This window comes from Leucoraja erinacea, chromosome 1 (genome assembly GCF_028641065.1).
Source record: "Leucoraja erinacea ecotype New England chromosome 1, Leri_hhj_1, whole genome shotgun sequence".
Lineage (NCBI taxonomy): Eukaryota > Metazoa > Chordata > Chondrichthyes > Rajiformes > Rajidae > Leucoraja > Leucoraja erinaceus.
The window spans coordinates 6830245-6856875 of NC_073377.1; the positions used below are offsets into that span (position 1 = coordinate 6830245).

The 26631-nt window shown below is 45.5% G+C and overlaps 1 protein-coding gene across 1 annotated transcript in view; it reads left to right on the forward strand.

Moving 5' to 3' along the window:
- LOC129703199 (alpha-1A adrenergic receptor-like) overlaps positions 1 to 9256 on the forward strand; it is a 35299-nt gene extending 26043 nt beyond the window's left edge. The window contains exon 2 of the mRNA XM_055645428.1: positions 3555 to 9256. Coding sequence (XP_055501403.1) covers positions 3555 to 4168 — 614 coding nt within the window. The 3' untranslated portion in view covers positions 4169 to 9256. The remainder of the gene's footprint in view (positions 1 to 3554) is intronic.
- Positions 9257 to 26631: the final 17375 nt, after the last annotated feature.

A 26631-nucleotide genomic window follows, 5' to 3' on the forward strand; every position in this document is an offset into this window, starting at 1 on the left:
CTGAATCCATCCATCACTTGCCAGGCTTTAGCCTGTCCACACCTCTCATTTACAGCTTTCTTCTTCCCCTCACTACAGTCAGTCTGAAGAAGGGTTCTGACCCAGAACGTCACCTATCCATCCCCTCCAAAGATGCTGCCTGATCTGCCAAGTTCCTCCAGCACTTTATGTTTTGTTCAAGATTCCAGCATCTGCAGTTCCATGTATATTCTCCTGTAGTTCATCTTCACAGCAGTGTCTAGCCTCAGGAGGGGAATACCACAGGTGATTAATAATGTAGGTCTGTTCACTACCAGTGACCAACAAGCAATCTCTGGTCCAGGTGATGACAACTCCTTTTTCAACAGGACATGTCTTTCCATGCACCAAATGTCCATTCTGTGATGTACCTGTTCAGTGGCAAACTGAATCCTCCCGATGAATAGGGCATAATATTCAACACAAGAGCTGAGAGTGAAAGTCATCAGGATCTGTTGACCTCGGAGGCAAGCGTACATTGCACCGAGGGTGGAGCTCAGTTAATAAGCTGTCCAGGATCAAATTGTAGGGTTCTGGTACTGAGCCCAGATGGAAGATCCTGGGGACTCCACTAACTACCGCACCCGTAGTTAGGATCGAACCCGGGTCTCTTATGCTGTAAGGCAGCTACTCTACCGCTGTGACACTGTGTCGCCCCTGTCCTGTTGCCACTCATGTGATCAATTTCCTTCCTGTTACTTTTGCAATTCTTGGCTAAATTCAGGCCAAATCAAGACATGGAAGGCTACAGTTCCAATGTGGGCAAATGGAATTAGCGGATGAAAGGTAGATTGGGTAGCATGGACGTTATGGGCCGAAGGGCCTGCTTCTGTGCTGTATGATGCTGAGGCGCAGCTAAAAGGGAGGGCATCTAACTCTGCTTGTTTTGTTTCAGTAGTTTATGAAACCAGTCACAGCATTGGTGCTTAAATATCGTGCAATCTTCCAGGGTTTATCTTTATTATGGGGTAAACCATATAAAACCATATAACAATTACAACATGGAAACAGGCCATCTCGGCCCTTCTAGTCCGTGCCGAACACTTACTCTCCCCTAGTCCCATACACCTGCACTCAGACCATAACCCTCCATTCCTTTCCCGTCCATATACCTATCCAATTTATTTTTAAATGATAAAATCGAACCTGCCTCCACCACTTCCACTGGAAGCTCATTCAACACAGCTACCACTCTCTGAGTAAAGAAGTTCCCCCTCATGTCACCCCTAAACTTTTGTTCCTTAAGCAAGGGAATTGTCTCATTCTCGATGTTTGTGTTGGGCACATAGAAACCATGTGTTCTATAGAGTGGAAGTTTTCATTTACAAGCGCTCCGACGATGGTCATTTAATGCCATGTAAAGGGCCTATCCCACTTGGCGTTTTTTTCGGCGATTGCCGGCGTCATATCAGTGTCGCTAAAAGGTTTTGAACATTTCAAAATCCAGTGGCTACACAAAAAATGTTGCGACACTTGAAAAAAACACCACGCGTCGTACGTCATCACGTCGCGTCACGCCGCAAATATTTCAGTGACCCTGATACTTCAGACAATGATGCCGGCAGTCGCTGAAAAAAATCGCCATGTGAGACAGGCCCTTAACAGAACATCCAACAATTAGAAACCATAAAGTTAATTAATCCCTGGATAGATCATCAATTAGTGCTTTAATTGAGAAACTGGTGAAGATCCAACACACAAAGTGCCGGCTAAAGCTGAATAGAGAATCGGGCTAAATGACACAATGAACTGGAATGGACATATTGATTGGTGTGAGCAAGCTGTATGAGTCTATCTCTGCGACTATGGGCCTTGGAAATGAAAGGAGCTGCATATGCCGGAATCTTACGTGGAACATAAAGTGCTGGGGAAGTTCAATGGGTCAGGCAGCATCTTGGGAGGCTATGGATAGGCCAATAGACAATGTTTCGTGGAGGGGCATTATGACAGATCCAAAACATCATCTATCCATGTCCTCCAGAGATGCTGCCTGACCCATTGACTTTGTGTCCACTGAAGTTTCCTGAGATCTTTAGCAGCCACCTGAGGGAACAGGCAGGAACCAGTGTGACACCTCACCTGAAAGACAACACCTTCCCATCAGAACAGCCTCCCCTCAGTACAGCAATAAATTAACCTGAGATTGGTTTTCCTCCACAGATGCTGCCTGATCCAAGAGCCACTAGCATTTTCTGTTCTTATTTCAGACAAAGTCGGAGAAAGTTCACATCGGGGATAAGCACCATCGCAACACAGTCTCTCCTTTCCCTGTGCAGAAACTTCTAGCAGAGGGAGTGATAAAGTCATACAGTGTGGAAACAGACCCTTCAGCCCAACTTGCCCACACCAACCAACATGTCTCATCTACCCTAGTCCCACCTGCCTGCATTTGGCACACATCCCTCTAAACCTGTCCTAACCATGCACCTGTCTAAATGTTTCTTAAACGTTCTGATTGTACCTGCCTCAACTACCTTCCCTGGCAGCCCATTCCATACACCTACCACCTTTTGTGTACACAGGTTACCCCACAACTTCCTATTAAATCTTTCCCCCCATACCTTAAACCTATGTACTCTGGTTATTGATTCCCCTACTCTGGGTTAAAGACTCTGAGCATTTACCCGATCTATTCCTCTCATGATTTTGTACACCTCAAAAGATCATCCCTCATCCTCCTGCGTTCCAAGGAATAAAGTCCTAGCCTGCACAACCTCTCCCTATAGGTTAGGTCTCAGTTCCTAGCAACATTCTCGTTGCGGGTGGCACATTGGCACAGCGGTAGTGTTGCTGCCTTACAGCACCAGAGACCCGGGTTTGATCCTGACTAGGGGTGCTTGCCTGTATGGAGTTTGTATGTTGTCCCTGTGCCCTGCTTGGGATTTTCGCCGAGATCTTCAGTTTCCTCCCACACTCCAAAGACGTAGAGGTTTGTAGGTTAATAGGCTTGGAGTATGTGTAAATTGTCCCTAGTGCCCCCTCCTAAATTAAAGGTCTTCTCACCCACCACTCCACCTCCAGGTCCCTCAGATCGGCCAACTTGGGGTTGCTGAATATCCCACAGTCTAGGCATAAGCTCAGGGGCGACCGCGCCTTTGCGGTTGCAGCCCCTAGACTGTGGAACAGCATCCCCCTTCCCATCAGAACTGCCCCCTCCATCGACTCCTTTAAGTCAAGACTAAAAACTTATCTATACTCCCAAGCCTTTCCTGACATCCACTGAGTGAGGGCTATATGTATATATGTATGTAGTTTGTTTGTTTATACTATACCTATTACAAATGTAAAGCACTTTGGCCAACAAGAGTTGTTTTTTAAATGTGCTATGTAAATAAATGTGATGACTTGACTTGAAGTGTAGTGCTAATGTGCGGGAAATCGCAGGTCTGAGCGGACTTGGTGGGCCGAAATGCCTGTTTTCGCGCTGTATCTCTAAACTAAACTAAATATTTTCTCCACCTTTTCCAGCTTGACAACATCAAATGTTAATGAGATGCCTCGCTCACGTTTTTGTCTTTCCTTCGATTATCTTCCAGGCGCTTTCTTCCCGTCGATCAAGCCTCCGGACGTGGTTTTCAAGGTGATCTTCTGGCTGGGTTACTTCAACAGCTGCATAAACCCCATCATCTACCCGTGCTCCAGCAAGGAGTTTAAGAGAGCCTTCACCAGGCTGCTGAAGTGCCAGTGCCGCAGGAGGCGGCATCCTCCCTGGCGCCTGCACAGCCAGCGGGACTGGCAGGCCTCCATCAACAGCTCCGAGCGCGGCTTCAACGGGGACGCCTTGAGCCGGTCCGTCATGAGCCAGGAGACCCTGTCCATCAACAGCTCCTCCAAGCTGAGCCGCGGGCGGTGGGGGAGCAGCGAGCGAGCCGGCGTGGGCGGAGGGGCCAACCAAGCGCTCAGCCATCACAGCTGGAGACTCTTCCCCTCCTTGTCCAACTCGCCCTTCCAACTCAGAGAGAAGATGAACAACCTCTCCAACAAGTTCAGGGTGGGACAGCACCAGCCCTGTGCTCCAGCCCAACCCAAGGTAGAGGGCACGTCGGTGGAGTCCATCTCCATCGGCCTGTGCCAGGAGTTCAAAGAGCAAGCTGCTTATCAAATATACGATGTGAATGACTCCTTCGGGCTGAAAGAGACCGACATTTAAGGTGAAGGCCGCAGGACTTCTCTGGACTGAGATGCATGTTCTGTAAACGTGTTTGTTCAAGGATCGTTGATGTTTTCATATTTCCAGTTTTGACTTGAGAAAGGATAAGGGGTATAAAAAAAACACACACGCGCGCATGCCAAGAAATCCTTCAGGAGCTCCTTCCATGCTGTTCCCTTTATCTTCCTTGGGATTTCTCTGGCTCATGCTTCCTCCCGTTGAGAATCATAGAGCCATGCAGCATGGAAACAGGCCCCCCAGCCCAACTCAGCTATGGCCAAGATGCCCCATGTATGCTGGTCCCATTTGCTTGCATTTGCCCATTGGCCCTCTAAACTGTCCACAGAACATAGAGCACAGAACAGTACAACACAGGAATGAGCCATTCGCCTCCCCACCCCCACCCCAGATGCCTAGTTAAACTGGTATCATCTGCCTGTGCATGATCCATATCCCTCTATTCCCCATACTCCCATGTACACAACTAAGAGCTTCTTAAACGCCATCATATCTGCCTCCACCCCCACCCCTGGCAATGCGTTCCAGGCTCCCACTACTCTCTGTGTAAAAGAACTTGTCCTACACATTGACATTTCCACCCTAGGTAGAGATGGTGGGAGGACTGCATACATCGCCCCATTATTTGTTACCTGTTGTTTGAATAGATTTGTCAGTTTGCTTTTACATTCAAGGCATGGAATCAAGCCTAGCTCAGGAACATGGTGGCATGGTGGTGCAGGGGTAGAGTTGCTGTCTTATAGCGCCAGTGACCCGGGTTCAATCCTGACTACGTGTGCTATCTGTATGGAGTTTGCACGTTCTCCCCGTGACCCCGTGGTTTTGTCTCTGGCTACACCGGAAAATGTCGGTGACCTGCAACGACCTATGACGGGTGCTGGCAGTCGCCGAAAAAGTCACGTAAGTGGGACAGGCCCTTAACAGTCATTACTTGGGACCTAAATAATATCTGGAACACTTGGCATTATAGACACAGAGCTAATTGCCTGGACAATCCCTGAACTTAACTTAAGAAGGGTTATGGGTTTGCCCCACTTTCACGACCACTGCCAAGTTTGCCCTTGACTCATACTCGCACCATGGTCGTCACGAGGTCGTAGGAGGTCGTAGGTAGATCGTAGCAGGCCGTGATGCTAGTCGTAGGTACTCGTGGCATCAAGTAGGTCGGGGCGTTTTTTCTAGCCTGATGAAAAATGTCCACGAGTAAAAAAGGTCGTAAATTAGGTCGTGAAAGTGGGACAGGCCCTTAAGAAATGCATCTGCTTCAGACGATTCAAGTCCAAATCTTCCCTTATGGGAGGTGGTGGCAGGAGCACCTTTATAAAGCTCAGATCCTGCTTCCTCATTAATGATACAGAACAAGCGACCGGTAAATGCAAGGTTCCATTGAGCCGCAGTGGAAGTAACTCTGCAACAATACGCTGCAAAAGTTGGGCAATGCTTAGTTTTGGTGTGATTACCAAAGGGGATATTCGATTCTCATCACTCTAAACCAAAATTGGTATGAGGAGTTAAGAAGTGCTGGCGTATAAACTCTTCCTCCAAACTCTTTAATAAAGCTGGATATGAAGTTTCACATTTGTTTACTGTTTCAATGTTTGCAGACAGATAACTTTGGGTCTGAAGGGGAACAAAGAACATACCTATGCGTTTAGTCGTTATCCTGTTTCTGTGTTTGTCATGTCTCCACCGTACAGATTTTAGTCGGAGAAGATACAATTTGCTCTGGTCCCCATATCTAGCATCACTGTAAATGCTTTGGCGAAGATTCCTTGTGTGTTGTCTTCCTGTAGATAGGAGACAATTTTGATCCCTCTTGGGTTGCTGAGGATACATAACATAAAACCCATTTACAATGTATGCAGGCAATGTACAGTATGTATTCAAACTTCTTAAATTATATTGTTATTCCATGTCTGCTCTTTTTGTACGTCACCAAATGCCATATTTGATGTTAAATTATATTTTGGTTATTTCCTAAATGTCTTCAAAATAAACCGCACCGTGATTAATTTGCATGATCTTCTCCTTTTGGAATGAAAGAGCATTTTGAACTTCTATCAATGAAAGGGAATCAGTTGTTTAACAGGACTTGTGATGTTGAAATTTGATTCAGCCATGACCAAAGCGTAAACATAGGGTCATCGAACGTGGAAGCAGGCCCTTCGGCCCAACTTGCTCATGCCGACCAACATGCCCCATCTACACTAGTCCCACCTGCCTGCATTTGGCTCATATCCCTCTAAACCTTTTCTATCCATGTACCTGTCGAAATGTTTCTTAAACATTGCGTTAGTACCTGTCTCAACCACCTCCTCTGGCAGCTCCTTCCATACACCCCTCACCCTTTGTGTAAAAAAGTCACCCCTCAGATTTCTATTTAATCTTTCCTTCCTCACCTTAAACCTATGTCCTCTGGTTCTAGATTTCCCTATTCTGGGCAAGAGACTCTGTGCATTCCCTCCCTCTCCGTCCCTCTCCCACCCTAGTTCTCTGACTAGTTTTGCTGTCCTGATTAATTTTACTGACTGTATGCTTTGTTGTCCACTTCTCCTCTACTATGAATAAACCATTCTACATTTCCTTGATCATCATCTCCTTTGATCTGTCATTTTCACACCTTACCCTTCAATAACTCTAGTCTCCCTCTCCCCTGACTCTCGGTCTGAAGAAGGGTCTCGACCTGCAACGTCACACATTCCTTCTCTCCAGAGATGCTGCCTGACCCGCTGAGTTACTCCAACATTTTGTGTCTTTCATTTGTTTCAATCCTAGCTTCGATGTTCCAGGCATGCCCCCTGTGGTGCTCTGCGGTAAGGCATGTCCTATCTTTGACCAGGGCTGAACCACTCAGACCTGAGCATGGCTCTGCACCTCATCCTGTATTAGAAACATAGAAACATAGAAATTAGGTGCAGGAGTAGGCCATTCGGCCCTTCGAGCCTGCACCGCCATTCAATATGATCATGGCTGATCATCCAACTCAGTATCCCGTACCTGCCTTCTCTCCATACCCTCTGATCCCCTTAGCCACAAGGGCCACATCTAACTCCCTCTTAAATATAGCCAATGAACTGGCCTCAACTACCCTCTGTGGCAGAGAGTTCCAGAGATTCACCACTCTCTGTGTGAAAAAAGCTCTTCTCATCTCTGTATTAAAGGATTTCCCCCTTATCCTTAAGCTGTGACCCCTTGTCCTGGACTTCCCCAACATCGGGAACAATCTTCCTGCATCTAGCCTGTCCAACCCCTTAAGAATTTTGTAAGTTTCTATAAGATCCCCTCTCAATCTCCTAAATTCTAGAGAGTATAAACCAAGTCTATCCAGTCTTTCTTCATTGCTTTGGAAACACCACCATTCAGTCCGGCCGGACTTACTTGCATATTTATTTCCACACGTACTACGGAACATAATAAATTGTGATAAATGAACTGGCTTATTTGATTATTTCACCAGTGATCTGCCTTTTGGAGCATGCTAGATATATTGGTGTTAGTAGGGGGGGAATGGGAAGGGGAGATAGCCCCCCTTAGGCAGAGAAGAAGAGGAAAGCAGACTGTGTTGTAACATAGAAACATAGAAAATAGGTGCAGGAGTTTGCACCGCCATTCAATATTATCATAGCTGATCATCCAACTCAGTATCCTGTACGTGCCTTCTCTCCATACCCCCTGATCCCTTTAGCCACAAGGGCCACATCTAACTCCCTCTTAAATATAGCCAATGAACTGGTCTCAACTACCTTCTGTGGCAGAGAATTCCACAGATTCACCACTCTCTGTGTAAAAAATGTTTTTCTCATCTCGGTCCTAAAAGATTTTCCCCTTATCCTTAAATTGTGACCCCTTGTTCTGGACTTCCCCAACATTGGGAAAAACCTTCCTGCATCTAGCCTGTCCAACCCCTTAAGAATGTTGTAAGTTTCTCTAAGATCCCCCTCAATCTTCTAAATTCTAGCGAGTACAAGCCGAGTCTATCCAGCCTTTCTTCATATGAAAGTCCTGACATCCCAGGTTGTATGTTTCTTGGGATTAAGGTATCCACAGCATTGGCAATTTACATTAACTCAATACCTTTAGTAATGCTAAAGGTCTCAGTGGCTTCAGTGGAATCGATTTCAGACGAGAAGCATAACATGCAATCACTACTAAAAGTTACAACAGTCATAGAATCATACAGCAGAGAAATAAGTCTCATGGTCTATGCCTAATCTAAGCTAGCCCTACTTGCCCATGTTTGGCCCAAACCTTTCCCGATCCATGTACTGTACCTGACCAAATGGCTTTTAATGTTGTTATTGCACCTGCCTCAACTACGTCTTCTGGCAGTTTATTCATATATCCAACACCACCTGTGTGTAAAAGGTTGCCCGTCGCGTTCCTATTAAATCTTTTCCGTCTCATCTATGCCCTCCAGTATTTGATTCCCCTACACTGGAAAAATGTCCTAGCCTGGTCTTTAGCTCAGGCCCTCGAGTCTTGGCAACACTCTTGTAAATCTTCCCTTCACTTCTATCAGCTTCAAGGCAGATTTCCTTTAGCATGGTGACAAAACTGGACATAATGCTCCAGGTGCAGCCTCCCCGATGGCTTGTACAACTGCTCCAATCTTCTGCACTCAATTTACTGACTGGTGAAGATCAGTGTGCCAAAGCCCCTCTTCACCACCCTGGCCGTGATGCCACTTAAGGGAACCTTGTATTTCTACACCTAGATCACTCTGCTCTACAACACACAGGACCTACTGTTCACTCACAAGGACCTACTTTGGTTTGAGTTCCCAAAATGCCACACCTCACATTTATCTGATTGAAACTCCATTGACCATTCCTCTTCCCAGCTGATCACGATCCCATTGTAATGCTTGATAACCACCTATTTTAGTGTCATCTGCAGACTTACATGCTTTGTACATGCTCATCCAAATCATTGACATAGATCACAAATAGCAATGGGTCCAGCGCCAATCCATGAAGTACACCACTAGTTACAGGCCTTCAGTTCAAAAACTAACCTTCCACCACCACCCTTGGCTTCCAACCATGAAGCTCATTCTATATCCAGTTCCCAGCTCTCACCACTAGGACAAACTCATTTGGATACAGACAACTGAGAGGGATGCATTCAAGTATGAGCACATACGTAAGTAGTAGTGGACTCCCACACAAACATAGACACATTCAGAAAACTGCACATACTTAAAGAGATATGGATGGAGGCGGTGGAAATTCGGAGTGGGTCCACAGTTTATTATCCATATAATTAAAAGTCGAAACTTGACCACTTCCTGGTGCAATTTATATTGATTTTAGAAAAACGCGACCACTTACGGCTGTGATATTTGGCCACCTTACTCAGAGCCCTCCTCCAGCTGCCAGGGCCAGAAGATTTTTCCCATCGATGAAAAATAAAAGATTTATTAATGTTTAAAAAATGTTGAGATTCTCTCTCCTGTCAATAGACAATAGACAATAGGTGCAGGAATAGGCCATTTGGCCCTTTGATCCAGCACCACCATTTAATGTGATCATGCCTGATCATCCCCAATCAGTACCCCGTTCCTGACTTCTCCCCATATCCTCTGACTCCGCTATTTTTAAGAGCCCTATCTAGCTCTCTCTTGAAAGCATCCAGAGAACCCACCTCCACCACCCTCTGAGGCAGAGAATTCCACAGACTCACCAGTCTCTGTGAGAAAAAGTGTTTCCTCATCTCCATTCTAAATGGCTTACTCCTTATACTTAAACTATGGCCCCTGGTTCCGGACTCCCACAACATCGGGAACATGTTTCCTGCCTCTAGCATGTCCAAACCCTTAACAATCTTACATGTTTCAATGAGAACCCCTCTCATCCTTCTAAACTCCAGAGTGTACAAGCCCAGCTGCTCCATTCTCTCAGCATATGACAGTCCCGCCATCCCAAGAATTAACCTTGTAAACCTATGTTGCGCTCCCTCAATAGCAAGAATATCCTTCCTCAAATTAGGGGACCAAAACTGTACCCAATACTCCAGTTGTGGTCTCACTAGGGCTCTGTACAACTGCAGAAGGAACTCTTTGCTTAATCGTGCCATGAAGGCCACGGCCCTTCTGGGAGAGGGGGGAGGAGCTATCAAACCCAGAAGTGTGGAGTTGGCTCAGTCTCTGCAAGATGGGGGAGGGACAGGGTCATGACTCTCAGTGTGAGCTGGAAATCTACAGAACACTGAGAATATTGACCTGTGAGTGCCCTTTATGTGTTTTTAAACTGTGCCATTTGCAACTGTGTGGCTATTGAAATGTGTGCCTATTGTAACTGTGTGTCTTTTGCAACTGCGTGCCTTTTGCAACTGTAATAAAATATGAAAATGTCTAAAATTGATTGTCCACCCTCTCCCCCTTCTCTCTCACAGTCTCTCACCAGTTTTTGGCAGAATTTCTGGCAGTTCCTGAGCTGCCAGCCTGCCAGGCTTGAGTTACTGAGCTGCCATCTCAAGAATCCATTCGGCCCACAAATATCCATACTAGCCCCCTGGAAACCAGTCCCTTCGGCCCACAACACCCGTGCTAGCGCTCCAGAAAGCCCCTCCCCCCCACACTGGCCAGCAATCTTGGAACTGGTGGAGAGGTGGAATATTGCATTGGGGGGTCAGCCCTCCTGTGTGAAGCTGGGACTCAACGGGTCCCACTTAGTCTAGTTTCTGTGACTTTCATTTACACACTGAGCTCATTTCATTCTATTTGACCTGTTATGCTGCTGCAAGGAAGGATTTTCATTGTGTCTGTAATGCACGTACAACACCAGGCTTGACTTGTCTTTCAATTGAAATACCAGGCAGGTATTGTAGGAATGTACCGAATTGAGTCCGAATAAAATGGGAACGAGGTGGTGCAGATACAGTGCAGATAGGTCGCAGTTGCTGTCTTGATTTGTACATGTGTCAGAGGTTATGGGGAAGAGGCCAGGAGAATGGGGTTAGGAGGGAGAGATAGATCGGCCTTGGGTCGAATGGCCTAATTCTACTATCACTTATGAACTTACGGCCTTCTGACCTTACAGCGCTAGAGACCCGGGTTCGATCCTGACTACAGCCGCTGTCTGTACGGAGTTTGCACGTTCTCCATGTGATCGCGTGGGTCTTCTCCGGGCGCTCCAGTTTCTTCCCACACTCCAAAGACATGCAGGTTTGTAGGTCAATTGTGTAGGAAGGAACTGCAGGTGCTGGCTTACACTGAAGAAAGATACAAAATACTGGAGTAACTCAACGGGACAGGCAGCATCTGTGGAGAGAAGAAATGGATGATGTTTCAGACCGAGGCCCTACTTCAGACTTCTCGACCCAAAATGTCACCCATTCTTTAACTCCCTCAAGAGATGATGCCTCTCCTGCTGAGTTACTTGAACATTTTGTGTCTATTTTCAGGCCTGTAGGTTAATTGGGTTGGTATCATTTTTAATTGTCCCTAATGTGTGTAGGGTAGTGTTAGTGTGCGAGGATCGCTGGTCAGCGCGGACTCGGTGGGTTGAAGGGCCTGTTTCCACACTGTATCTCTAAACTTTTACGCTCGTTTCGAGATGGGCAACACCAGCTCAGGTCTGCCGACTATCGACAATACCGCCAGTGGGCTGGCTACCGAAGCTGAAGGGAGGAATGTGCACACATTCTCGCTGCCCGAGCACGACGTGAGGAGGGCTCTGACACGGGTGAACACGAGAAAAGCTGCAGGCCCCGATGGCATCTCGGGGCGAGTACTCAAGTCCTGTGCTACGCAACTAGCTCCAGTGCTCACTACATTATTCAACCTCTCTCTGGACAAGTCCGTGGTCCCTGCCTGCTTCAAAAAATCCATCATTGTACTGGTACAAAAAAATGCCTCCCCTGCCTGTCTGAATGACTACCGTCCGGTGGCTCTTACCTCGGTAGTCATGAAATGCTTTGAGAGGCTGGTGAAGAAACACATCTGCGCCTTCCTCCCTTGGAACATGGACCTGTTGCAGTTCGATACCGTCCGAACAGATCCACGGACGATGCGGTCTCTCAGGTCTTGCACACCGCTCTCTCCCATCTGGACAGCCAGAAGGGGGGCTACGTGAGGATGCTGTTCATAGACTACAGTTCAGCCTTCAACACGATAGTCCCCACCAGACTGGCCGGGAAGCTAATGGAATTGGGACTCAACACCTCCCAGTGTGCCTGGGTCCTGGACTTTTTCACCGCCAGGCCCCAGGTAGTCAGGATGGGAGGGAATGCATTGAAGTCCCTCACCCTGAGCACAGGATCGCCCCAGGGTTGCGTCCTCAGCCCCCTATTGTACTCCCTGTACACACATGACTGTGTGGCTAGGTTCAGCTCCAATTCAATAATTAAGTTTGCTGATGACACTGTGGTGGTGGGCCTGATCTCAGACAACGACGAGAAGGCCTACCGGGAGGAGGTGGCTGATCTAGCACTCTGGTGCCAGGATAACAGCCTCCTCTTGAACATCAAAAAAACAAAGGAGCTGATCATGGACTTTAGGAGGGCACATCATCCGAGGACGTACACTCCATTGAGGATAAATGGGGATCCTGTGGATAGGGTGAACTGTTTTAAATATCTGGGAGTCCACATCTCCGAGGATATGACATGGACATCACACGCATCAGCACTCGTGAGTAAGGCAAGGCAGTGCCTTTACCACCTCAGGCAATTGAGGAAATTCAGAATGCTTCTCAGGAAATTCAGAGGAACTCCAATGCTTCTACGCAGCGGCGGTGGAAAGCATGTTGTCCGGGAACATTACCATCTGGTTTGGGAATTGCTCTGCCAAGAACAAGAAAGCTCTGCAGAGAGTAGTGCGTTCGGCCGAACGCACTATGGGAACTTCACTTCACCCCCCTGCAGGAACTATACAACAGGAGGTGCAACTCCAGAGCCAACAATATCATGAGAGACCCCTTCCACCCCTGCAACGGACTGTTCCAGCTGCTACACAGGCAAACGCCTCCGTTGCCATGTGGTGAGAACAGAGAGGTTGAGAAGGAGTTTCTTCCCAGAGGCCATTGGGACTGGCAACGCCTATCTCACCAGGGACTAACTCTACTGAACATTTTTCCTTCCATTATTTATTATGTAAAGGTATATGTGTGTTATGATTGTGTTTATAGTTTGTTTGGTTGTTTGGTTATTTGTCTTTTTGCACAAAAGTCCGCGAGCATTGCCACTTTCATTTCACTGCACATCTCGTATGTGTATGTGACAAATAAACATGACTTGACTTCACTTGACTTGACTAAGCTAAAACTAAACTAAAAACTAAAATATCTGGATAGAACTTGCAAATTAAATATTTTGTCATTTAAATTCCACACCATCTCGGCAATATTAAAACATTGGAAAGCATGCAGTAAAGTCACAAGCATTTTACCTTTTGTTAAAGATTTGAAAAGGTTTCAAACTCCTAGCGCATATGAAGAATGTTTCAAGGTGCAATCTCACAGCCAAAGCCTGCTTCCCAAAGATCAATGTAAAACGGTTCCATCCACTTATTGTAATCCCAATATATTTTTCTAAATTTTTTCTACTCACACATTAGGCTTCAGGCTTTAGAGATAAGCACAGAAACATATCCTTTGGCTCACCGAGTATGCGTCGATCAGCGATCACCCCGTACACTAACGCTATCCTACACATTAGGGACAATTTACAATTTACAGAAGCCAATTAACCTATAAACCTGCACATCTTTGGAGTGTGGGAGGAAACCAGACATGACATTCTGAAACAGTTCCTCCATAGTCAAGTGCTCTGGTTTCTGTGGAGATATAATAAGGGCATCGTTGGAACATTAGGAAGAGGAATATACAGTATGCTGTCCTTTATCACAGGAGCACTTAATTGCATAATAGAGACATCTTGCACTGATAATATGTGTGGTTCTAGTCACACCACATCTATAGAGTCATAGAGTCATACAGCATGGCCCAACTTGCCCATGCCAACCCAGATGCCTATCCACACAAGTCCCACATGCCTGCGTTTGGCCCATATCCTTCCCAAAACCTTTCCTAACCATGTACCTGTCCAAATGTCTTTTCAAAGTTGTAGTAGTACTTGCCTCAGTTACCTCCTCTGGTAGTTCGTTCCACCATAAACACCACCCTGTGTGTGAGAAAATATATTGTACATATTAACTATTATATATTCAATATATATTGTATACATTGAATAGAATATTGTATATAGACCTTGTTTTCCCAAGTAACTAAGGACAAACTGCATTGGTTTTCTGGGTGCTCCAGGTTCCTCCAACACTCCAAAGACGTAAAGGTTTGTAGGTTAATTGGCTTGGTAAAATAGTAAATTGTCCTTAGTGTGTAGGATAGCATAGGTGTCACTGCTCGGTGCGAACTCTAAAATAAACTAAACTAAATAGAAGGAGTGCAGCACCCACACTTCATTGAGCTAATTTGAAGGGTTTGTTGAACAAGTGATGAAAGATGAAGTAGATTGACCTGCAGTGCCCACCATAATGTTTGGGACAAAGACACATCATTTATTTATTTGCCTCTGTACTCCACAATTTGAGATTTGTAATAGAAAAAATTACACGTGGTTAAAGTGAACATTGTCAGATTTTATTAAAGGCCATTAAAGGCACCATAATGTTTGGGACACATGGCTTCACAGGCATTTGCAATTGCTCAGGTGTGTTTAATTGCCTCCTTAATGCAGGTATAAGAGAGCTCTCAGCACCGAGTCTTTCCTCCAGTCTTTCCATCACCTTTGGAAACGTTTATTGCTGTTTATCAACATGAGTTTATCAACCAAAGTTGTGCCAAGGAAAGTCAAATAAGCCATTATGAGACTGAGAAACAAGAATAAAACTGTTAGAGACATCAGCCAAACTAGGCTTCCCAAAATCAACTATTTGGAACATTATTAGGAAGAAAGAGAGCACTGGTGAACTTACAAATCGCAAAGGGACTGGCAGGCCAAGGAAGACCTCCACAACTGATGGCAGAAGGATTCTCTCTATAATATAGAAAAATCCCCAAACACCTGTCCGACAAATCAGAAACACTCTTCAGGAGTCAGGTGTGGATTTGTCAATGATCTCTGTCCACAGAAGACTTCATGAACAGAAATGCAGAGGCTAGACTGCAAGATGCAAACCACTGGTTAGCCACCAAAATGGATGGCCAGGTTATAGTTTGCCAAGAAATACGCAAAAGAGCAACCACAGTTCTGGACAAAGGTCTTGTGGGTAGTTGAGACAAAGATTAACCTATATCAGTTGATGGCAAGAGCAAAGTATGGAGGAGAGAAGGACTGAACTGCCCAAGATCCAAAGCATACCACCTCATCTGTAAAACACGGTGGTGGGGGTGTTATGGCCTGGGCATGTATGGCTGCTGAAGGTACTGGCTCACTTATCTTCATTGGTGATACAACTGCTGATGGTAGTAGCATAATGAATTCTGGTGTACAGACACGTCCTATCTGCTCAAGTCCAAACAAATGCCTCAAAACGCATTGGCCGGCGGTTCATTCTACAGCAAGACAATGATCCCAAACATACTGCTAAAGCACCAAAGAAGTTTTTGAAAGCTAAAAACTTTTCAATTCTTGAGTGGCCAAGTCAATCACCTGATCTTAACCCAATTGTGCATGCCTTTTATATGCTGTAGAGAAGCCTGAACGGGACTAGCCCCCAAAACAAGCATTAGCTAAAGATGGCTGCAATACAGGCCTGACCAGAGAAGACACCCAGCAATTGGTGATGTCCATGAATCACAGACTTCAAGCAGCCATTGCATGCAAAGGATATGCAACAAAATACTAAACATGACATTTCATTTACATGACATTGCTGTGTCCCAAACCTTATGGTGCCCTGAAATGGCGGTACTAAGTATAAACACTGCTATAATTTCTACATGGTGAAACCAAAATGCATTAAAATGGCCTTCATTAAAATCTGACCATGTGCACTTTAACCGCATGTGATTTTTTTCTATTACAAATCTCAAATTGTGAAGTACAGAGGCAAATAAATAAATGATGGGTCTTTGTCCCAAACATTATGGAGGGCACAGTATGTACCTGTCAAGGCCATGTCATAAGGAATAGATATAGGCCATTTGGCCCATCAAGTCTACTCCACCATTCAATCATGGCTGATCTATCTCTCCTTCTGAACCCCATTCTCCTGCCTTCTCCCCATAACCTCTGACACCGTACTAATCAAGAATCTGTCTATCTCTGTCTTAAAAATATCCACTGACTTGGCCTCCACAGCCTTCTATGGCAAAGGATTTCACAGATTTATAACCATATAATATAACCATATAACAATTACAGCACGGAAACAGGCCATCTCGACCCTTCTAGTCCGTGCCGAACACATAATCTCCCCTAGTCCCATATACCTGCGCTCAGACCATAACCCTCCATTCCCTTCCCGTCCATATAACTATCCAATTTATTTTTAAATTATTTATTATTTATTTTTACATTTATTTACCACCCTCTGACTACAGAAGTTTCTCCTCATCTCCTTCCTAAAATAATGTCATTTAATTTTGAGGCTATGAACTCTAGTCCTAGACTCTCCCACTAGTGGAAACATCCTCTCCACATCCACTCTATCCAAGCCTTTTACCATTCTGTATGTTTCAATGAAATGCCCCTCATTCTTCTAAACTCCAGCGAATACAGGCCCAGTACCGACAAACGCTCATCATAGATTAACCTACTTATTCCTGGGATCATTCTTTTAAACCTCTTCTGGACCCTCTCCAGAGCCAGCACATCCTTTCTCAGATATGATGCCCAAAAATCCTCACATCATTCCAACTGCTGCCTCACCAGTACCTAATGAAGCCTCAATATTACATTGTTGATAAGAAAGAGAGATGATCACATTTAAATACAATACCCAAGATAGACAAAAGCGCTGGAGAAACTCAGCGGGCGCGGCAGCATCTATAGAGCGAAGGAAATAGGCAACGTTTCAGGCCGAAACCCTTCTTGAGACTGATGCAGGGTGGGGGGGGTGGAAAGAAGAAAGGAAGCAGAGGAGCCAGAGGGATGAGGGAGAGCTGAGAAGGGGAAGAGACAGCAAGGGCCACCGGAAATTGGAGAAGTCAATGTTCAAGCCGCTGGGGTACAGACTGCCCAAGCGGAATATGAGGTGCTGCTCCTCCAATTTACGGTGGTCCTCACTCTGGCCATGGAGGAGGCCCAGGACAGAAAGGTCGGATTCGGAATGGGAGGGGGAGTTGAAGTGCTGAGCCACAGGAAGATCAGGTTGGTTAATGTGGACCTCAACCTCTCCACTATCCTGTCTCACTCTAACCCCCCCCCCCCCCCCCCCCCCCCCCCTGCCACGTACTCCCCCACCACAACCGACCCTACTGCCTATGTTCAAACAACCCTCCCTACCTATGTTCAAGACACCTCAGAAACTCTCTGTCATCTCCGGGTATTCCGTTCTCTAGGCCCCCGACCTCTGCCTCCGCTGCATCGACTATTGCATTGGTGCTACCTCCTGCATCCACACAGAACTCATTAACTTCATCAACTTTGCCACTAACTTCCATCCGGCACTCAAATACACCTGGACCATTTCCGACACTTACCTACCATGTCTTGACCTCACTATCTCCATCGCAGGTGATAGACTTTTGACCGACATCCACTATAAACCCATTGACTTCCATGGCTATCTAGACTACTATTCTTCCCACCCTGCTTCCTGGAAGGACTCCATCCCCTACTCCCAATTCCTCCGTCTACGCTGCATCTGCTCCCAGGATGAGGTGTTTCATAGCAGGGCATCGGAAATGTCCTCATTCTTCAGGGAACTGGGGGCTCTCACCAGGATCTTTTCAATACCCCGCAACACTGCTCTCTCTCCCCATCCCCAACTCGGAACAATGGCAGAGTCCCCTTAGTCCTCACCTTCCACCCCACTAGCCGTCACATACAACAAATAGTCCTCCGTAATTTTCGCCACCTCCATCCCGACCCCACCACTCGCCACATCTTCCCATCTCCCCCCTGTCTGCTTACCACAAAGACCGCACCCTCCGTAACTCCCTGGTCAATTCTTCCCTTCCCACCTGCACCACCCCCTCCCCGGGCACTTTCTCTTGCAACCGCAGGAGATGCTACACTTGTCGCTTTACCACCCCCCTCGACTTCATTCAAGGACCCAAGCAGTCGTTCCAGATGCGACAGAGGTTCACCTGCACGTCCTCCAACCTCATCTATGGCATCCGCTGCTCTAGTTGTCAGCTGATCTACATCGGTGAGACCAATCAAATCAAAGTATCCGGTGATAGTTTTACCAAACCACATTTAGCACTGGTGTATTATTATGCAAAATCAATGACAACACAGAATGAATGTGTGATCACAAAGTATTTAATGACAATGTGGATTGATAGAACACTAACTATTGAGTTGCTTGCATCCAGTTTCAATCAACAGTGAACGAGGCATACAGTGGTGAAGGGTGCATTCTCGCTACACTAGGAAGGAATGGTCTTTATGCCTTCCTCCATTTGGCCTAAATAGACGGGTTTGCAAAATTCAGCAAGATTCCCGCTTCCGGGTTCATAGTGCCTGCCTGGGTTATACACCTATGGCTCCTGCTGAGGTGAAGAATGAACATAAAACCTTACATGGTTAATTCTGGATAAAAAGATGCTGGTTCAGTTGTGATGTTGAAACCATCCTCTGCATGAGATAATCAATCATAGACTTACAGACTCTGAGAGATCATTTCTGCGGCTTAGGTTGTAAAACCATGAGCGTTAAGAGTGCTCACTACAGATTGCAGGGATAGCACCAAATAGCAGCAATCTGCATAGGAGATGGGAAGCATTGTTTATGCTTCCTTATGTTTAACTCGGCACGGATGACTGACACATTAAAATTCAGTTTTATGGGATTATAACATTGTTACTATTCCATTACTGTGCCTTAAGTATCTCCTAATCATTTGGCTGAGGAGTACATAAACCACTCTGCCCAGTTCACACCCTCTGATATCCAGAGAATGAAGGTACCGTCAGCTTAAAACCTCCCAGGTTTAGGGATACAGAGATATGGGTTGTTAACATTGTACTACGTCACTTCACCGATGGGCACCAGCAACATCCCTATCCGTGGTCATACTCACGTACTAGTAATTACGTCATGCCACTGAGTACAGCGCTATGGGTCCAGTCATTGCAACACTGGATAGGATGATCATATCTGCGGGCTATAATAACAGGTTTGTTTATGAATAATCAAGCAGATTAGACAGGGACACAAGACCAAACTAGATGTTGCATATCCCATGGACCTTGGGTTGCGTGTGATCACGCATTTACACCAGTATGTCAAGGTTCCTAAGAGCCTTATAGACTGACAGCAATATTATAAGTTACATAAAATCTTGTTAGAAGGAATCACTACGAACCTTCTCCAGATGTTTCCGTGCTGTAATTGTTATATGGTTATATGGTTATATAGATGGTCATATGGGTCTGGCATATACAGGAGTGTACATTGACATTGAGTCTCACTCCACCAGGACCGCTATACCTCAGCAGCAGAGATGGACCACATCCTAGCGGTTGCAGGATGGTAAAAACTAATGATCTGTCCAAATATTCAGAATAAACCTATTGCCAGAACAGGGGTATTTGCCAACTCGATGTTAGGCATGGTTCATACTTCCTCCAGGTTGAGGGAGGTTACTATTGCCACTATTATTAATTTATAGCATCAACATGTCTATATCTATGTCATGTCTGAATGCATTCTTAATGCTCACTCATCATTGGCCTACTGATGCAGTGTATGATGCCTGGACTTGGTTCCACGGCATGAAATCACAGAGCTTTAAAATCTTCACGCAGTCACTCACGTGATTCCGAAGTAAAATAGTAAGATTAAACGAGAATTTACCAGTTTGAAGTTTGATCTTTATTTTATGAGGAGTAACGTTGAGGGATTACGTGCCCTCCGCTCCCAGCCCTCTATCATAAAGCTCAACAGGTATTATGGTTCTCTTATCTTACTATGTTCATTTCAACAACTGTTTTCTGTGATTTCACACCGCTGCTTTGAAGATTGACACGCATGCGTACTGGACGGGGTCTTCACGTAATCCCTCAACGTTACTCCTCATAAAATAAAGATCAAACTTCAAACTGGTAAGTTCTCGTTTAATCTTACTATTCTACTCAGCAAGACGGTGATGGGTCACTCATTCAGAAATTCAGGACATTGATCCATAGAGTGAAACAGTGTGGAAATAGACCCTTCAGCCCAACTGTCCCACACTGGCCAACATGTCCCTGCTATACTAGTCCCACCAGCCCGCGTTTGGTCCATATACCTCCAAACCTGTCCAATCCATATATCTGTCCAATTGTTTTTTAAATGTTGGGATAGTCCCTACCTCAACTATCTCCTCTGGCAGCTCGTTCCATACACCCGGCAACCTTTACGTGAAAAATCTACCTCTCAGATTCCAATTAAATCTTTGCCCCCGCTTCTTAAACCTAGGTCCCCTCGTCCACAATTCACTTATTCTGAGCAAGAAACTTTGCATCTACCCGATCTATTCCTCATGATTTTATACTTATAGTATTAAGGGATCAAGAGATATGGGGTTAGAGCGGAATAGCAGCAGTGTCATAAAAGGTCAGTCACAATGGTATTGAATGGGATCATAGCCACAAGAGGTTACAATAGTCACAATGACCTACTGATGCTAATTTCTAATGTGGTAATCATAATTGGTATATGTGACAATAAACTGACCTTGAAACCTTGCTGTGTGGGAGCTAACTACAGATGCTCGTTTAAACCGATGATAGACACAAAAAAGCTGGTGTAACTCAGTGGGTCAGACAGCATCTCTGGAGAAAAGTAATAGGTGATGTTTTGGGTCGAGATCCTTCTTCAGACTGCAATCACTGTGATAGCCTGCCAGTTCACATTGCATTCCATTCCATCACACTTCAACGTGAGAAGATTTTTAAAGGGGATTTGAGGGGAATGTTTTTTTAAGACATGGAATGATTGACATCTGGAATGTGATGATAGGAAATGGAGGAGTCAACCGCAATCATTTTGTTTAAGAGACATTTAGACAGGTGCCTAAACAGGCAACTCAGCCGGTCAGGCAGCATCTCAGGAATAGGTGACTAATCTGGTCGAGACCCTTCTTCAGATTGAGAGTCAGGGGAGAGGGAAACAAGAGATATGAAAAGGTGCAGAACCAAGGCATGAAAAGGACAACAAGCCTGGGTTAAATTGTAGTCGTAGAGTTGGAGAGCAGGAGGAATCATAGAGAAGGAGCAGCGAGAGAGGGTGTAGGCGTACCTTGAAGAGATTTCGCAATGGATCCGTCAAAATCTGTAGGAAGGAACTGCAGATCCTGGTTTAAATCGAAGATAGACACAAAATGCTGGAATAACTCAGCGGATCAGTCGGCATCTGGAGGAAGGAACTGCGTTACTGAGTTACTCCAGCATTTTGTGTCTATCTTCGGTGTAAACCAGCATCTGCAGATCCTTCCTACATACAGCTAAGTGGGCAAGACTTATCAGGATACAGACCTGGTGTGGACAAATGTGATCAGTGTAAATGGACACTAACATTGGCATGGAGTAAGAAAGAACTACAGATGCTGGTTTAAATCGAAGATAGACACAAAATGAACGATACCCTTCTTCGGATGTCAGGGGAGGTGGCAGGACAAAGATAGAATGTAGGCGGAATCAGTAAGACAAGTGGGAAACCTGGGAAGGGGAAGGGGAATAGAGAAATCAAGGTCTATCTGAAGTTGGCGAGGAGATATTGGGCTGAAGGACCTATTTCTGTACTGTATAGATACTATATAGGTGGGGTGGGAGAATGCAACCTTCACGTGGTCCGCCCTGTTTCAACAAATGCAATCAACCAGGCGTGCACAATCAAATAGATCAAATAAAGCAAGTTGTCCTTTTAGGCCCGAAACGTTGCCTATTTCCTTCGGTCCATAGATGCTGCTGCACCCGCTGAGTTCCTCCAGCTTTTTTGTGTACCTTCAAGTTGTCCTACAACTTTAGGCTGTGCAGGCCATACGCAAGAAGATGACTACATAGGCACTATGTTTAAAAACTTTTAGGTATATCTAAACGGGCTGTGGGCAGAAATGGAATGAATGTAGATGGGTGAAAAGGTCAGCGTGGACATGAAGTTTTTTTTCTTATTTATTATACTGTTTACAGTGTATTATTTTTACATTTTCTGTTATGCTGCTGCAAGTAAGAATTTCATTGCCCTATCTGGGATATATGACAATAAAACACTCTTGACTCTTGGTGTGCCAAAGAAACTTCTGGCTCCTTGAGCATTCTGGGTTTCAATTTCTCCAGCTTTAAGGGTCTGCCCCACTTGGGCATCATTTGCTCGTCACTCAGGTGGCACGCAAAGATTTTGAGAATCCCCAAATCACTGCCTACACCACGCCTCAAAACGCCCCATGCTTGCGTAATGCACGCCATCGTGCGTCGTGACACATAAATGATGTCGCGGAAATGACGCACAAATTACGCCCAAGTGGGACGGGCCCTTTACTTTCAAAGCTTTAGAAGTCTAGTGATGAAGGAACTCGTGGTATATTTTCAATATATTTTCAGAAAGAAAACCACAGGGTGTTGATGTTCACTTCCACCCTCACCCTTCTTGGTGGTAGAAACTGTGGATTTGGGAGCTGGTGTCAGAGGAGTATTGCTTTGATGTAGATCATTTTATTATTATAATAACGGCATAGTGTTAATATATCCAAAGCAAAAGCAATAATTAAATCCTGTATGTGGTGCAAGGAACTGCAGATACTGGTTTATACCGAAGATCGACACAAAATGTTGAATAACTCAGCGGATGAGGCAGCATCTCTGGAGAAAATGGATGGGTGACGTTTCTGGCCCGCACCCTTCTTCAGGCCTTCACTTCCTTGTCACTGTTCATCTCCATGCAGTTTAACTATGAGTTTAAACAAGTTTAATGCAGGCTGCATTTCACCAGTCAACATATCCACCAAGAAGGGCCCCAACCTGAAATGTGACGTATCCTTTTCCTGCCTGACCTGCTGTTACTCCAGGGTTTTGTGTCTTCTCTTTTGTAAACCAGCATCTGCACTTCCTTGTTTGTCCATCCCTTTATATGTTTATTCTTTGAACAGATTGCTGCAGATCTGGAGCCAGGTGCAGGCCAGAGCAGATAATGACAGTGGATTTCTCCTCCGAGCAGCACTATTGAACCAATATGTAAGATCAAACTGCAGATGCTGGTTTACACCGAAGATAGATACAAAATACTGGAGTAACTCAACATGTCAAGCAGCATCACTGGAGAAAAGGAATAGGGGACGTTTCGGTTTGAGACCCTTCATCAGGCTGCTGAACGGACTCGACCCAAAATGTCATCTGTTCATAAGTTCATGAGTGATAGGAGCAAAATTAGGCCATTCAGCCCATCAAGTCTACTCCGCCATTCAATCATGGCGGATGTATCCTTCCCTTTCTTAACCCCATTCTTCCGCCTTCTCCCCATAACCTTTGACACCTGCACTAATCCAGAGATCCAGAGACCCACTGAGTTTCTCCAGAATGTTGTGTCTATCCATCTATTGAACCAATGGACTATTGTGACAAACAGATATGTTAGTTAGAATGGCTGCTGATCAGAGGGTGGTGAATCTGTGGAAGTCTTTGCCACAGAAGGCTGTGGAGGCAAAGTCAGTGGACATATTTAAGGCAGGGATAGATAGATTCTTAATTAGTAAGAGTGCCAGAGGTTTATGGGGAGAAGACAGGAGAATAGGGTTAAGAGGGAGAGATAGATCAGCCATAATTGAATGGCGGAGTAGAAGATGGGCCAAATGGCCTAATTCTACTCCTATCACTTATGATCTTATGATCTTCATCTTGGGAATGTCAGATAATTCTTTTGTGTGATAGCTGAGGCTTCCACTATAAATTCCTTTGCTGATAGTTTGCATTCCTGGTGAGTTTATTAACTAAAGTGCAGCCAGAGACTGCAGCACGCTGTCTGATCTATTCGATTCCTCTCATCCTGCTTACTGCTGTTAGTTGTGTCCCGCAATGGGCTCAGTTCCAAGCTGCTGTTGACGTCTTGAGGATGACTATGACTGAGCATCCCTGGATGTGCTCCAGCCAGTTACACTTGGCTTATGGCCCTGGAAGTGTAATCATCTGCAGTAAGATGGCCTTTCCCAGACAAGCTGTTCAGAAATTCCAGGGACATTGGATTAACCGGAAATTAAAAACAAGCTTAGATCTGTGCGATCTCACTCACAAAACCAGTCGGGATAAAATGATGTTGTATTATTATTGATTTTTGGATGAACAATTGAGGGAAACCGCTAATTCAAATCAAGTACACATATTACCATTAAAATATGAACTAGACTTTTACCAGATGTAATAGTGGCTTGTCGATTCCCATCAGATGTTAGCATCTTCAATTTTGAGTTACGAGGACATGGTTCAAACACCGGTTTTATACACAAGGCTCCAATCAAGGCAGATTCTCTGGAGGAAAAGGTTGGGTGATGTTTTGGGTCAGAACCCTTTGACTGCGGTTTCTTCACGAACAAATGTAAATGTGGCCAATAACCATCACGTTAGATAGTTAGTTGTTTAAGAAGGAACTGCAGATTCTGGAAAATCGAAGGTATACAAAAATGCTGGAGAAACTCAGCGGGTGAGGCAGCATCTAAGGAGCGAAGGAAATAGGCAACGTTTCGGATCAAGACCCTTCTTCAGACAGATAGTTAGCTTAATTTAGTTTCTGGTCACGTGTACCGAGATACAGTGAAAAGCTTTTGTGAGAATTTGTGAGAATTGTGTGAATTTACTCTAGCAAGGTCAGCATTCCTCTCCTGTCTCTGATTAGACCACATAACATAAATCATAAGATAATAGCATCATAAGTGATGGAAGTGAAATTAGACCATGCGGCCCATCAAGCCTACTCCGCCATTCAATCATGGCTGATCTATCTCTTCCTCCTAACTCCATTCTCCTGCCTTCTCCCTATAACCTCTGACACCTGTACCAATCAAGAATCTGTCCACCTATAACTTTGCCTTAAATATATCCACTGATGACCTCCACAGCCTTCTGTGGCAAAGAAGTCCACAGATTCACCACACTCTGACTAAAGTAATTCCTCCTCATCTCCCTAAAAGAACGTCATTTAATTCTGAGGCTGTGTCCTCTGGTCCTAGACTCTCCCACTAGTGGAAACATCCTCACCACATTCACTCTATCCAAGCCTTTCATTATTCTGTACATTTCAAACATTCTTCTAAACGCCGGTGAGGACAGGCCCAGTGCCATCAAATGTCATCATAAGTTAACCTTTTAGTGGTCTCAGAAACGTCTACTGGAGTTTTCAACAGATCTTTATTCAAAAATTCGATATCCAGTATACAGGTTCTTCCGACACGTCTGCTCTCAACGGCGGTCAGTGCTGAACTAGCGCGCAAGTGAATAACTCCGACATTAAGGATAAGGGGGAAATTCTTTAAAACCGAGATGAGAAGAACTTTTTTCACACAGAGAGTGGTGAATCTCTGGAACTCTCTGCCACAGAGGGTAGTTGAGGCCAGTTCATTGGCTATATTTAAGAGGGAGTTAGATGTGGCCCTTGTGGCTAAGGGGATCATGGGGTATGGAGAGAAGGCAGGTACGGGATACTGAGTTGGATGATAATCCATGATCATATTGAATGGCGGTGCAGGCTCGAAGGGCCGAATGGCCTACTCCTGCACCTAATTTCTATGTTTCTATGTTTCTAACTGCGCGAAACAAGCAGTCCCTCCCGAGTCATGTGACCATGGCTTCCGAACGCCGGGATCGATATCTGCGTACGAAAGCAGACGCCGCTACCCCCCCCCCCCCCCCCCCCAGAATCCGCAAAACATAACCGGGGGTAACAGGTGCAGAGGGCGGGAAAACAGCGGGTGGACGTCCTCTACGGCGTGGAGTAGCCACGGTCATGTTTCTCCGGTCCCCTTTGTTATGCCCGTCCCTTGTTTCCATTTTTCACGCCACTCCGGTCCTGTTCTGCCGGTCCCTAATGTTACGCTCGCCCCGCGACCTTGGACTACGCGTTCCGGTCGAACCGTCCGTTTACTCGTCCGTTTCCGTACCGCGGATTCTGGGGGGGCCATGTAGCAGCGCCTGCTGGCGTAAGCAGATATCGAGCTCGGTGTTTGGAAGCCGCGATCACGTGTCTAGGAAGGGGCTGCTTGTTTTGTGAGTCGCTGCGGGTCGCTGAAATCTGCTCTGGTAGCATTAGCTGGACTTCGTCAGGCATCTGTTCCAGAAACACTTGTTCGAAGAGTAAACATGGGCGGTGCCCGTCCATCAAGGCTAGCATCTTCGCCATGATGGTGGATG